Raw genomic sequence first — 15,905 nt, 5'->3', positions numbered from 1 at the left:
CTTAAAAAAAAAGTATTAAGGCAGACGCCAAACGCACCTAGTTCATTATTACATTATTATCTGGTTTCAAAAATTCACCAATTGACACAAAATTATGCAAAAAATCTTAAGGGTACTATTTATTCTGATATAAGTTCTCTGCTTCCAAATCTGTCCAACTTAACGATTCCTGAAACACAGACTGTTGGCTGTTTCTTGCTATATTACTGTATTTCATAGCCTTTGTCAGATTTTCATTTTGTTAATATGTCTAATCACTTTTGTACCTATTTATAATGTTCTCGGTATCTATGATAAAACAGGACAATGGCATTCCATAATCTAATTATCAATCATGAAAAATACATTTTCTTTTTTTCAAACTTAGTTCCTGAAATTTTATTTTATATGCCACTGTTCTTTATTTCTGAGAAACACAGTTGTTCATTTTCTTCAGACCCTTCAACACCTTTTTTTTTTAATATACTTCTTTCTTCTCTGCCTCCAGCATCTTGAATATTTAACAGCTTCTTCCACGCAAGCTGTTCCATACCTTTGATCATGCTTCTTACCCTTCTCTGTGTTTTTTTCCCTACTTTTTGTGTATGATATGCAAGTCTTACATGTAATATTTGAAACTGTTTATCAAGCATGGATTGACACTGTAGTTTAACCATTATTTTTCTTGGCCCTTTTTTCTTCTAAAGGTGTGATTTTCTAAATAACAGAATAGAATTATTTTTTGCTTTCTTTTTTATTGCAAATACATATTAAATTAACAAATACACATTATTTTCTCTATTTTTTTTAATTAAAATTTTCACTAGTTCTTTTCCTAAAGAAACAAAAAAAGATTATGAAAGCACTACGTGGCAATGAAGTGCAAAGTTGAATTTCAAAATAGTGTTTAAGTGAAAGAAGGGACAAGGAATATTCCTCTTATATTTATATTCTAAAAGCAATCAAACTGTAGAGAACATCAACTTTTCAAAATTTGAAATTGCCATTTTGTAATAATAATTGAGGGGTTTTTTTTACAAAAATCAAGTGCTTCCTACTTCTATTTGCTGTCTGAAAATATGGATACATGCTTCAACAAATGTGGAGAAGGAATGCATCAAGAAAAAACTCTCCCAGGAAGATCTGGTAAACATATTTCCTTGTCTTCAAGCCACAATCTGATTCTAGAGGGTCCATTGTTTTGGTCAGATGACAAACTCTTGGAAGAGATCATGATACTCCCAGGAACTTTTCAACAGGTGCCAAAAACTTGTGGAAAAATAGAAGTATTTCCTTACATCTCCAGTATAGAGAATGTATTCTAGTATTTTAGTTGATGCTTATGAGATAGCTTTCAGTGATGTCTTTTCCATGAAAAAGCATTACACTCCTGGACTCATTGTAGGAATCAGTACAGGACTGAAATAAACCTCCGACTCTGGAAAATGTTTTGCTACTGCTATAGCAAGTTTGGTTGGTTGGTTTTAATACAGTTTTTCTGTAAAGGAGAAGCCCAGTTATTTCCTGTACAAACTGCACTCCCTGACACACCAAGTCTTCACCTGCTACAGCATATAAAAGCCACTATCTCATTCCCACTTACATTCGATTCTCCAAATGAATTTCTAGTACTATACCAATATTCTTGAATAAGCATCCATCTTGGCTCCAGTCATCACTGGGTCCTGTATAATGGTGGCTGCCTGATGAAGGTAAATGTTTCCTTACAGAGATGCCACCTAAAATGCTACTAAAGGGGCAACAGCTGTTGAGATTACATAGTTTAACTCTTTTACATGCTACATCATTTTTTACAAGAAAAGTATTTCTTGTTTTTAGGCACTTCTGGCAAAAGGACTAGAAGAAAGTCATCTTACACAACTCCATCAAGAACTGAAGACACAGACCAACTCTCCAAATCAATTAGTAATTCCTCACTTTTCTCAACACCAGACCACTCAAAATACAAATATTTGGAATGTTCCACCCCAAGCAGCTTCCACATGGAAGTATCCACTATAATTAAAATTCTGTCCAGACCAAACATCCAGCAACAGTTCCTGTTTTTCCCTAGTGCACACTTGAAATCTATTAACAAGCCAGGCCTCAAATATCTGACAAGAGAAAGTTAATGTCTTAACTCAGAAGACTCAATGCATTTTGCTTCTTGAAAATCTGCCATTTTGGAGATAGACAGAGTGTTCCAACCAGGCTAGAAATCCTAATGACTTGTCATGAGAACGGTATCACTTCAAACATCTGCTCAAGGTCATTTGCATTTCACTGTCTGGTCAAGGTACAAGTGTTTCTTCCAAAAGAACTTCCTGATTGTTAAACAAATTGAGTCAATTCCAAATGGTTAATTTCATATACTTGTTATTATTTTTAGTCCACTTTTAGTGATTTTTGTCTTATTGTTCTTTATGTCTTTTGCTATTGATGCAGAAAAACATCCACAGATGGGGAATGGTGACTGCACAGAAAGCAATAGAAGGCACAAAATGCAACTGAAGGAGTAAATTCTGCATATTCAATTCTCAGCATTTTAGGTATTACATCAAGTGGTGCCAATGTCCTTTTAAATGAAATACTACTATAGTAATAGCATTTCTCAAAACTAGATCAATAAATAAAACACTTATGCCTGATAGCTAGGAATATTCAAATAAGATTGTTTCTAGATGTGTGGAAAAAAAGACATAACATCTTTTTGGTATTTAGAAGAGAAAGAACCATACAGCATTTAAGTTACAAAATCATAGCATTTGAAAGGCAACTACCAGCCCCAACTGGAAAACCCCATTACAGTTTCAGTTTTAAGTGACATAACGCCTAACCATAAACAAAACAAATTATTTCTTGAAACTAAGTACTACTCTGAGAATATTCGTGTCTCCGGTTTGACAATTATATGTGCAAGAACACTACGCACATCTCGCACATTATTTTATTTTTCCTCAGAAACACGTTCCACCATAGCTTTCAAGTCTTAAAAATAATACACTGATAGAAACTGTCTAGATTTCACTAACAATAGACGTAGAATCACTGAAGAGTTTAATATCAAGTATCAGTTGAACCAAACATTTTACTTGACAAGAAATATTACAGAAGCTCACCACAGTACCTTGTCTACATGGAAAATTAAATCCAGTTCACAGACATTTTCAAAACATTTGTCTAGTGTTTCCACAAATACCTGCAAAGAGGGAAAAAAAAGCCAGATGTCAAGCTTTAACAGAAACTCAATAGTGCCATTAGGTATGAGGTTTAACAAAAGCAGATACAGAAAATATACACTAGGCAGATTTTAAGGCAATATAAGCATCTACAGAAATTATGTGGTTAACATTATTATGCCAACAGCGTATTATTTGTAGAGGGCAAAACTATATGCACAAGTCACTTTATGTTCTAACTGTGCTAAAAGTCACAAAGCACACAACTTTAAACAACAGTTGTATCTTAGGAAAAAAAGATCATCTATGCTCATCTAAAAGATCATCTATTTTCTCAGCTGTGATTCAAAGTGTTCCTTCCCATTTCATTACAATCGGCTAGTTTTTATTCTCATTAATTGTAACAATTATTACATTGCAGGCATCTGACAGTTAACCAGACTACTGTTAACTTTGCCACACAGACGCAAGTGTGCAATGCAAACTGTCAGCATCATGCAAGTTTGTCAGCATTATGGCTTCCAGCAACAGTACAGCAGCTTTCAACTCATTTAGACCTGTTGAATTCAGGATGGACCGAGGAAAAAGGCAGCTGTCTTAACGTCCCACCTGCTGATTCTGTCATAAATTTAGAAAAGTCTAACAGTTTCTACCAAGGCAAATAGCTCCTCCATGAATCTAGAATGTAAGTGCACAAAGCAGAAAAATCAACCAACTGCTGAAGTCCAGCCACTGATGATCTCTGCTGGATATGGACCGTATGTTACCCTGCTCTGGCTATTGCTGTAACAGATTCCTTGGTACTCGTGTTAGCCAGTTTTGGTACACTAAAAGCATCCCAGCTCCCAGTTAGGCCAGAGAATGAAAAGATGACTGTACTTGCACTCCCTAAACTCCTGAATGCCAACCACCATGGGCTTGTGGCAAGTGCTGACAAAGGCTCCAGTTTTGGAAAAGCACAAGCACAGTGCCCTTTATTCAAGGGATAACTCCTACTGACTTTGATGAGATGTGTCAAGACCTCTAAGTTAAACATACGCTTAAGACCTTAAGCTTAGGGTCCTCAAAATTAAAAAGAATTTCTGTAAGAATTTACAGATCTTTTACTAATGACTAGTAAAAAAGCTGAAACTTGTGGAAAACTCTAATCTCAGTTTTATATGTTTCAAAGCTGTTTTGTCAAATATGCACTTAAGTTGTCTGTATATGTAAATTTTTTTTGCCATTTCAAACTCATACCCTAAAGCAGCAATATGAGAAAAGTTAAACACCTGGTTTTGATTCTCTCTCTTTTCAACATGGTTTATTCATCCCATCTTAGTTTTTGAGAGGAACCAGATTTCAAAATGCCTAGGCACAGAGCAATAGTAATGAGAAATCATGTTCTGCTGAGAAAAATTAAGTGATAAAAGGCCTGCTTCTATAGATACATATTTATGTTTATAGACCACTGAAACAGGTCTACTTGACATTAGCCATTTCCAGTTGTTTATCTTGCATATCAAGAAGGATTACTCTTGTGTCTGAATCTCTGGTCTCAGATCCTGCTAACACTATAGAACAGAAGAGGATCCCACTCTACTGTTGCTATTACTATTATTATCAGTCACCATTTTAAAGACAAACTACATCTAACTGATGTTCCATGCATTTAGAACAAGGATCATTCTTCAACACCAAAATAACTTAAACTAGGAACAGAGAGCATTTTCACAGGCAAACTCAAGACAGTAAGGTTCAGTGACATCAGCTAAATAAGTAAGTGAATACACATGTTAAATTATACTGAAACTAGGCAAAGCAGATCTTTTTTTTTCTTTGAGTACTTGTTAATTTTTTTTTATAATAACAGCCTTCTATATAGAAGGGAGGCAAGTAAACAAAAAACTTTTATGTTAAGCAGAACAAACCACACAGTTCACAACTATGTGCTGCAAGACAAATGACCAAAGATTTGGACTCTTACTTTCCCTGTACCTTAGGAGAATGTGGTTACAAGGACAGTGCTGTTTGCTATTAGCTGCAGGAAGAAGATAGGAAATAGTGTGTAAATGTAACCTTTATCCAAAGGTTTCAGTTATAAGCACTAACAGTTTGACACTATTTTGGAAAGAAAAGAAAATATTCCTCATATACATCACCACGTTTGCACATGAACTCACGTACTGACCTTGACATCCAACTAGTTTCTTGGAAAACAAAGCAACATGTTAAAAACAAACACAACTCAAATATCCTCAGAAAGGCCCCCATAGATATGTGTATTTAGTAGCAGGCCGTACACGCACACATGAACACCACAAAAGTTTTATTTTTGTGTCCTTCTTCCATATAGCAACACTTGGTTACAATGGTTACTTTTAAACCTTTACCCATTACATAGTGAGTCCACCACACACTGAATGAAATCACAGATCTCTCCCTGCAACACGTGACCAGTAATGCACACAATTTTTTAATCTAAGGGAAATCAGCTGGCACTGGTATTCTTCAGAGATTTTTCACTGGCTAAGGATTTCTCATGCAAACTTTCTCAATCTTCCACTCACAATGAAGAGTTCCCTCACAGTAACACCAGCACTGTGACAAGGTGCGTATCTGTTACAAATGACTGGTCTTTAAAACCATTACTCTACAAGGTAAACTAGATTTTCGACACTAACATTCCTTGACCTATTTTAAGACATACCACATAATTGATGTGGTAAATAAAACTAGAGCCACTTTCATCTTCATTTTAGTTAAGAGTCTAAGGAATTGCACACTATGCAGTGCTGAAATTCTAAGCACTTCAGTGATTACTTCAGATGCTGCAGACGGGTAGATCAAAATAACCAGAAGAGAAAACACATCAATTGTTTCAGGACACACACACCACACATCAGTTGAAATGCACCTTGTGACATTATTGGAAAAGACATATAAATAAATGAGTCAAATTGCAGGAAAATAAGGATGGATGTACAATAAGTTACTAGCTCCCCCTTGTGCTTAATTTTTGAAATCATAATCTTTCACCAGTCAAAGAAAACCCCATCCACATCTCCACACAAGTAAACAGCAAAAAGAAAAAAAAAGAAAACCCCACACCTTTCTTTTGTAGCAAATATGGTTTAATAAAGCCAGATACACAACTGGAAAATAAAGTATATGAATCAAAATACCATATTGTTATTGGATATAAACAAGTCAGGAGCTCCCTATCCTCAGTAATACGTCAAAACATAAAACACCACCTTTACCATAAAGGGCTCGTTTTTTGATTAGGCAAATAAGAAAACAAAGGACTAAAACATACATTAATAGTGGGAAAATAACAAGGCTAGCAGAAAAATCAGAATATGTATTCAATTAAATGCATCGATGTTAGATAATGTCAAATATTAACAAAAGCAGTACAAAAAATAAAGTAAAAACAACAGGAGTAGCTGGTATCAAGAATATCCCATCCTTCTTCTAGGCTAAAGAGCAATGCCAAACCTTAAGACAGAATTAATTCCATCTGCCCATGGAGACCCCTCTCCTTCATTGCTTTTGACTGTTCAAACACTACTTCAGACTTCAACTAGAACATAATAGTCTGATTATATACCAGTTCTCCATAGACGAGACCGGTTTCTCTTCTGTTTTAAGAGCTTTAATAAGTCATCATTCATGTATCATTGCAAGCATATGAAATCAACTACATTGTTTCCACAGCCTTTCTAATTCATAAATCCTTGGCGAAACTGTGGCATTTTCCCCATAGTTGCACTGACATCCCAGTTTTCTTTCAATATATTTTTTTAAGCTAGTCATAACTTATACAAAGAATGCCAAGATTACCATGTAAGGGAAAGACTATACAAGTCCTGATGATTAGTCAAAACAGAAGTGTGCTAGATCTTTCAAGCAGACCTGCCAATAGACTTAATGCATTACCAATAAGGCTTTTTAAGCCAAAATGTTCTTCTTTATTCCCATCCTTTATTTTCCACCCAACTCTAAAATTAACTGTGTTAACTTAGAATTATTCAGGTATTTTTTCTGCCAAGATAGGTATCCAAGTCTTACGCCTCTCCCTTTTTTATTTAATTAGCATAAAAGCATCTCTGGTTAGGATGATTTATCTTTAAGAACTGAGAAAAACATCTTTCATTGATTGCACTGCATTTCCCCTGTGCATCTTACTGAACAAAATTATCTTGCAATGCTATATACAATCTTTCACGGAAGATTAACCTCACAGATTTAGCTTTTTACTGAGTCAGTATGTCTTAGAAGTACAGCTATGGGCTAAAATCCTCAAAAATGCTTAGAGTTGAATGGGCTTTTATGTCCATAAGATAGTTAGGTACCATTGTAAATGTCACTCAATTTTTCCTTATAGCAGTCTATCACTACTTTTATTTTCTTATGTACTCTATTTCCATGCACTATAACCTTACACTTCACAAACTAAGAGTTTAAAATAGCTACAGTTCATGACATAATTTACACTGAATCCAAATTGACCGCAAAACCTACCAAGCATAGGTCAGTATCTGTTCTATCTCCCAAAACCAGTAACAGAACCTTCTGTTTGTAAAAAAAACCAAACAAACCAACCAAAAAAAAAAAACCCACACAAAGAAAATTGACAAAAATTAGAATTATGCATTTGCCTGAGCTGTTCCAGTACATCTAGTTGGAACACAGTATAAAATCTGAAGGACCGTCTATGATTTGTAGCATTAAGCCTGAGCCAAGAAGACTTACCTGTGAAATAGCTCTGTCCTAATGACCTGAATGTGTAAGTGGCTTTCACAGAAGGTATCCTAAGTATTACAACACAACCTTTAAGCTGACTGCCACATGTAATCTAATGTATTATAGATTTACTCTGTTTACAAGACAGAAAACTCTTAAGTCCTAGACTAAGCTCTGGGTTCATTTCACCAGTTTATTTTCATGAGATCATAAAGAAGTACTTATTTAAACAATTCAGTGTACGCATAATTAATAACAAACTCCAGATGACTTACTCTTACCTGTGCTATGGTAAACAAAGATGTACGAAAATGGTTCAGCACTTCTCAACAAAAACCAGACAAAGTTTGTTTGCCTGAGTAGATGTGTATGTGTATATGTTGCCAGTCTGCATTGCAGGTGGGGTTCACACATTATAATAAACATTCTGAGGGCACTTTTCCAGTGTAAGATACATTTAATTCTGATTACTATTGCTAAGAGGATTTTGTGAGCCAGACTGGAAATTAAAAATGTTTAATTAATCTCTGTATGCTTTCTCCTATAATTAAATGCTTGAATTACAATGACCTAGAGAAATGGGAGTACTGAAAAAGCTGCAGGTACTGTGGTGAGACTATCTTTATAAACAAAATCATACAGGTCTGAAAAAAGTAAAGTATTTCTATGAATAGAAATAGTATTTCTATTATTTCTGCTTCCCTCCAGTAGTTATACTAGCATGTAATTAAACACTGGGGCATAAAGGAAAAGATGTGAAATAAAAAAACACTGAGAGATTGAAATCCATCAAAGTACTTCCGGCACAAGAAGCAATATAATTTAGAGGAAAGTTCAAGATCTCCCTAATCCAGAGAGTTTGAGGGCTATGCAAATATAAGTGGTAGTAGAAAGTTCAAGCAATTTGCTTCAGCACCCTCAAGTAAAATTTAGGCTACAGCATGTAATTGGAAATAATCAAGGCTACTGATGTGACATTCTTAATAAATTTTTTATGTGCAAATTTAAGTTGAAAAACCATTGATGTAATCAGAGTTCTCTTGATATAAGAGTGTTCATATTACCAGACATGATATTTGTTGCTGAGTTGATACAGACATATTTAACAGGTTAAATCATACATGCTGCATTGAGAGCCTTGAAGAAGACACTGTATTCAAGGAGCTAGTCACCTTGAACACGCCATGTCTGCTCTACTGGGCTCAAGAAGCCTGTATCTTATTACTGTGATCTATAACTTATGTCTTTAGGAAATGTAACCTAGGTGGATCAAGGAGTGGAATGTATTGATCCTGATCAAAAGACTGCTGCATGTTTAGGAGTTGATGATCCATGTAACATTTGACCTGCGTAGGAACAGTCCTGTGCTGTGCTGCACAAACTCCATGGCTGAAGGATGAACTCAGCCAGCTCACTGTAACAGAGGAGCCTGCAGGCTCCTTCAGTACCAATCACCGCTCGGTACTGGTGATTAAGCCACCTACACCGACTTGTCTGTACCTCAAAGTGCAGCAAGAAGTTCTCCTGAGAATATTCTTTAGGAATATTCAGTTTTCTTGTGAGGAAATTATACATTAACTTAAAGGTCAAAATTGGGAGAGCTTTTCTCTGTGGACAGAACCTGTTCTGCACAGCTCACTGTGGGAAAATCTACTGGGGCTCCACTGGATGCCGCATGAACTCAGGATGCCCAGCATCTGAAGGGATGTAAGATTTTTAGATTCCTCTTATTTTCTTTTCTTAAACAGTCATCTTATTAAGCTGTTGTTGTTTTTTTTTTGTTAAGCCTTTTTTGAGATCCAGAGAGAACCTGTACCACCTCTCCCCATCCACCCCATCTGGTGGCGAACACAGGCCTAGGGCAGCTTTTGCACTCATTTTCTAAAGTATACCTGAGCAAAAGCTCGTAAGCCACAAGAAAAGTTTAATCCAAAAAGGTTTTGGATATATTAATCCATTGTATATTTATAGTAAATACATATATATATATGTGTGTGTGTGTCTATGTGTGTATATACATGCACACAGAGCTTTACATATAAAGGTTCTCATAATCTAAACTTGCCTAGCAAACATTTCAACTGCACCATTTTAACCTGCAGCCAAAACAAGGCCTTGAAAAGATGCAGCGAAACACAGCTGTTGATTGTTTAGTAGGTTCCAAAAAACTGTTTCCTTGCTTTCTCATCAACTTGGGAAACAACTTTTTCAAAGTCCAGAAAACTGCAAACAATCTAAAAGTAATTATCAGTACTTTGGGTGTGTTCACAGTATGAAAGGTACCTTCACATCCAAATATTACAGAAAAAGACACAGCTAAGTATTGAACTTGTAAGACACTTAGAATTACAATTTCACTTATTAAAAAAAATGCAGCAAAAAAACTTACTTGTATGAGGTCTAAAATGCCAAGCTCACTTTCTGAAGAATCAACACAGAAGACAAAATACAAGGTAGCATAGTGTCGGTAAATTAATTTGTTATCAGATCCACCTATTAATCTAAACAGGGAAGAAAACAGGAAAGCTTAGTTAGCATCTCAGGATAAGCTGAGCAAATCCTCGCAGTTATTTCAGTTAATAGGAGACCTATTGTTAATGGCTGGCTGGAGCTTTCCCAAATGCAACTATATCACAACTTTTATTTTGTGATATAATTAGAATGGAGAACACTAAGTACCAAACCAAGTTACATTTACCACACAGGCATAATTATTGTTATCCATATGGATAACAATTACATCAACATATGCAACTTTTTATTAGTATCAATTCAAACAGATCATGCAGCTTCATCAACGAATAGGTATTAAATGTACCTCCATTACACATTAGTGTACACACTGTACAGGGATTAACCTGCTTTACAGATTAACAGAGAGTATGGCTGTGAATCCTTCCCTGCCCTTCTCAGAGTAGTATCAACAGAAAAAGAAAGCTATAATACAGACTGGCATTTGGATTATGGGAAAAGCCTTAAATCGAGTTTATGGTCCACTTAGTAAATATGTAATACTCTGTGCTACAAAATATTTGATACCTTGAGACATAAGACTGTACTACAACCAATAGCTTGTGATGCAATGTTAAAGTCACAGAAGCAATTAAATTTTTATGGACTCACTCATCATCAAGTTACTGAACAAGAAAGAGGTCAAAACAGATATTTCCTTCCACTCTTCTGTTATAGCCTTTGCAAAGAAAGTACATAAATCATAAAAAGACACGTTCTTGGGATCACTGATCTTTGCTGTGACCAGCAGGAAGCCCACTCAAGTAGAAATATGTTGTAGCCTGAACCTACATAGCTACAAGCATCATAATTCTCCCTTTATTCTGTACTAGAACTGAATCACCTTTTTGGTATATCGTAATTTATCCCTTCAGTTTCTGCCTTTAATATAGGGAGAGTATACACTGACAAATAAAAAAAAAATTAGAAATCTTTTAGGTCACTTTTGGTTAAGCACATTGCTTTGCATTGATGCTTGGGTGGGGGGAGGAAGAACTCTTTGTTCCTCAAGAGCAGGAACAACATTTAAGAAATATCAGACAAAAATATTACAAACAAATGGCAATTAAGTTTTCCTCTTTTGTGCTTTATATACCCAATTCTTTCAAATACTTCAGTACCCTGAGTTAGTATATATAAACTGTTGAGGCCTTTGGTTAAACTGCAACCTATAAAGTGATCCCTGTCTTGGAAAAAAAAAAAAAAAACTGAAAAAAATATATTGAAATGGTGACTAATTGAGCAGTAGAAGGAAAGCCAGAATTATGTCCCCCTAGTTTCTTTTTGTTGCACAGCTGTGATTTTTTTAAAAGGCTCTAAATCTAAATGGCTTCTGTCTTTGACTTACAGAATTCAAGCAAGCATGCTTCCAGCTTGAAATCATCTCCAAGAATCTAACAGAATCATCAGTCGAGTAGTTGGAAGAAAACTATCTTAGTTTAAAAAATAAAAAAAAAATCACAAATCATCTTGATCAGGAAAAAGACATCATAGCTGACAAAAGACAGAGAGGTATTTAACTGACTCTACACACAGAAAATTAAGGCATTAACATACTAACTTTCAGTAATCAGAGATTTCCATAATTACAGTATTAAATATTTGACAATCCCTATGTTTAAACTGGAGATCTTGAGCTTACTCCATCAATTATGATCCCTTTTCCTACAAGGTGGCTTTGTAATGACTTACTCTTGATGACTAATATTGCAAAATAAAACACTTCTCCATTTCAGAATTTCTTCTCTTCAACTAAAGCAAGACCACATTATAAAGAAACAACCAAGATGATTCAAGAAAAAAAATCTAGAGACAGAAGACATTAAGTCTGGCTCTCCTCCTACCTTGCTCTGCCTATATTAATAAAATAGCTTAGTTGAAACCACAACTGTTACCACATTTAAAACCTACCTTTTTTCTTCTAGCTTAATATAGCAAGCCTGAACCCTGACAAAAAGGCAAAAGGAAGCCTACTATGAGGGGCTGTCCACTCACACTTTAGGAGCTCAAGCCAAAGCAAATATTTCAATTGTCTCACTGGGCATGGCAAATGCCAATCCCTCTTCAAATGAGGCCAGAAATCTTTAGCTTGATTATAAGGAAACTGGTTAGGTACGATCTGCCTGTTTCTTCCCCATTTGTGTTCGAAACAATTATAGCAGTAGATATTACTTATTTCAAACTTGATACTTACAATCCTCCTTCTAGGAAATTACAGACATTTTCATCTCGTTTTGATACTAAATGGAAAGTTTCTCGGATAATTTGTTGCTGCGTATCTTCACTCTATGGAAGAAAACACATTTTGCTATCAAGTTAAAATGGATTAATTAACAATGCACAGCACACACAACTAAGAAATAGAACCCAAAGTCTATCAGCACACACAAACTATCTACTTCAGAAGCCTTAAATCTGCCAATTAACAGGCAGCATATTGTGTCACTTCAACACAAAAAGACATTTTTACAAGTAAAGTTGCAGAAGAATACGTACTGAGAAAGAACTGTGAAAGAGTGACTGGTTTTAAGAAACTGCTAAAAAAAAACCAAACAAAACCAGAACACACCAAAAAATAGTTTCTTCAAGTAACCGGGAAATCATCTCAAGTATTCTGAATTTTTTGTATTTCCACCGTAGTCTGAACAGCTACAGACATGCTTTGAAACGACTCTCACCCATGAACAGGGCAGGGAAACAGCCTCAAAATCTTGAAGGGAGTGGGGAAGCTAGAAATCCCACAATATATAACTCTTTCAGACATAGCTTAAAACGCAACAGCACCATGAGCAACAGCTTCTCCTAAATCATTAGATTTCCTTCTAGCAGATCAGAAACGTTACTTCTGAGTTTGAATTTGCTTGACTCTTCTAGAGTCCCCACTGTGACTCCATCATTCCTGCACACTTACTTTTGCTACCCTTCTATAAGAGCAGCATTTTTAACAAGCCTGTTCTTTCATAATAAGGAAAATGCAGATACAATTCCTAAAATCCTGCATTTGTTTTACTCCACAGAACCCTAAAGTTATCAAGCATAGATAGCCTCCATCCCTGCCCAAGCATATAAATCCACATTTTAAATCGTTATATGAACTAACACTCTAAGGAAAACTGGTATGTATCTTAAAAGCATTTTCAGCTAGAACCCTGCATGACTGCTAAGCAAAGCAAGCCTGGCATTGGTGTTGTTCACATTCATCACCTTAAATTCTCGTGTTGTTTTACATAAAACCTCTAGAATCCACAAAGACATCAGCAAATGGCTCCAGCAGAAGTAAATCGTTCCATAAACCACAGAACAAGAAAATGCAGGTTCCTCTGCTTCTATGGTTTGTGTTCCTAAATGTGCCTGCCTCACCCTGCTGCAGTTATGTCAGTTACTTCCATTTGTCTTTCTTCCTTAAGAAATCGAGATACCAAGTATTTAAAATAACCTTTGTTTTCAGAATCTGCCCCTATTCACAAAGTTGTTCAGAAGCTTATTTTTGATTTTGAAATTATGGCCACAAGTCTATATTGTGAAACACAAAACCAGATTACATATATCTTCCTATTTAATTGCCATAAATTATTATTTTTCTACCCAATTGCAAAAGATTATTAACTTCATTTTATGCAGTAGAAAATCGTCCCATTCTCATATATACTAGGGAAAAAATGTTACACACATTTTACAAGTTTTGGTACAATGAAGCAAATACCTCTTTCACAGATCTGACCATATTAATTTCTCTAGAAAGCACCAGATGCTTCCACTTGTAGAAAAGAACCTGATATTTACCTCCAGTATTGGTTCAATCAACACAAAAGTATGCGTAAGTTTCAAAAAGTCCATAAATAAACCTGTCTTATTGAAGTCACAAACAAAAAGATAATCAAGACAATTTTATCTGTTTCTGGGGACCATAAAGCTTTAGTGAAACCACCTAATAATGTAATTTCTTAGTCTCATTTGCTATTCACATTTTCAAAACTTCAAGGTGTTCTGTTTATACAAACGTATTACCCTACTTTAAGCATTGAGGATTTGTTCTAATTCCAGTTATGAAAGTAGTAGATTAGAATGGAGTTGACAAGGAAAATCTGGTATCTTCCTGCCATTCCCTTCTCCCCTTCTCCTGCCTCTTCTCCCTCCTAGGACTTTTCATTACTCAACACTAACAGAATACACAAAAAGATAATTACATTTGAACAGAAAATGAGAACAGAAGTAAACTGTTTGACATTAATCCAAGTTTTGTATACCTTTCTAACGTCTTTAATCTACCTATTTTTCATGCCTGTGGAGGTAACAATTAAAAAAAAGAAAAGGAAAAAAACCCCACCAAAATTCTTTAATAAGTTACTGTAGCTCTGCAATAGAACAGAGTAGGAATGCACATTAAGGGGAATGCTTATCAGTATGTGTAGGTGAGAATATTCCATTATTTCCATTATATCCATTAAACAAAAGACATCTGATTGGTAACCCAGAACTGATAAGGAAGAAGAAAACAGGTTCACAAACACATACTAGAATTTCCCAGTATTGCCTTTTTAAGGAGAAGGGATCAAATTTACCCATCCACAGCAGTGACCTGTATCAGTTACACTCCTTTAATTAAAAGCCTGACAGTGCAAACTGAAGTGTCAGGGTCATAATTTCTGTTCTGAGATGTAGAGGTAAGACACATCCCGTCCAATAAAGTTAAATATGACTTCCATAAGAGCCAAAATTGCAAGTAGCCAGAAACCCAAGTAAGTAATAACGCTAATGAAAGAGAATATTTTGTTTACATAGTTCTGGGAAGCACCAGGTTTTCTCCCCATGTTTTAATCCATATGGTCAGCTAAGCATAGCTTAGCCTACTCGCTAGGAAATACAGTACACGACCCACAACAGCACCTCAAAATCTCTTATCCTTGAATTAAACCAACTATTTCCATATTGTTTCTTAATTCCCCGTGGCTGCACTTTCTTTTCATTGATATCAAGTGCATGTGCTCCATTTTCAGAGCTGCCTTGCTACTTGCCTTCTCCCATGTGGAAGAATATACTATTCCCCTTTGTAACGTTTCTTTTTCACATCAACTGTATTTCTGCAGTACTCTGAAAGCCGCCAAAGGAAAAGCCTCTGCTTACTGAAAACCCAAGAGTCCCGCAAAACTCGTGTTCCCCGCTCTGACACCTCTGCCCCAGCCCGGAGACAGGCAGCCCTACACCACAGACCCCGAAAGCCAGGCTACACAACCGCTTCCATGAGTAAGTTCAGACAACGGGCTCCGCCGTTGAACGAAGACTCCCTCCCTTCACCTTCAGCCCCTACCGAAGGACAATTTCCAGTGAAAAGAACACTGGAAACGAGAAAACAGCTGGTGTTTGTTTTTCTTTTGTTCCGAAATCCCTTTTTCCTTGCTGCCGGCTCTCACACCGCCTCAGCACCCTCCATCTTACCCCCGTCCCAACACCACAGCAGCAGAGGCGCCGGGGCGGGGCCGGGAAGGGCCGGCCGAGCGGCTTTCCCCT

The 15,905-nt window shown here is 36.1% G+C and overlaps 1 protein-coding gene across 1 annotated transcript in view; it reads right to left on the bottom strand.

Moving 5' to 3' along the window:
* The window catches only part of AP3S1 (adaptor-related protein complex 3, sigma 1 subunit), a gene marked incomplete at its 5' end in the record, with an annotated part of 31,334 nt that extends 15,483 nt beyond the window's left edge, over window positions 1-15,851 (bottom strand). The window contains 4 exons of the mRNA XM_014957870.1: window positions 3,107-3,178; window positions 10,276-10,387; window positions 12,592-12,683; window positions 15,834-15,851. Of these exons, the coding sequence (XP_014813356.1) occupies window positions 3,107-3,178; window positions 10,276-10,387; window positions 12,592-12,683; window positions 15,834-15,851 (294 nt within the window). The remainder of the gene's footprint in view (window positions 1-3,106; window positions 3,179-10,275; window positions 10,388-12,591; window positions 12,684-15,833) is intronic.
* Between the last annotated feature and the right edge of the window lie 54 nt (window positions 15,852-15,905).

The sequence above is a fragment of the Calidris pugnax genome, unplaced genomic scaffold (genome assembly GCF_001431845.1).
Source record: "Calidris pugnax isolate Ruff unplaced genomic scaffold, ASM143184v1 scaffold358, whole genome shotgun sequence".
Lineage (NCBI taxonomy): Eukaryota > Metazoa > Chordata > Aves > Charadriiformes > Scolopacidae > Calidris > Calidris pugnax.
The sequence above is the reverse complement of the archived record's forward strand: the minus strand, read 5'-3'. Positions and strand labels throughout refer to the sequence as shown.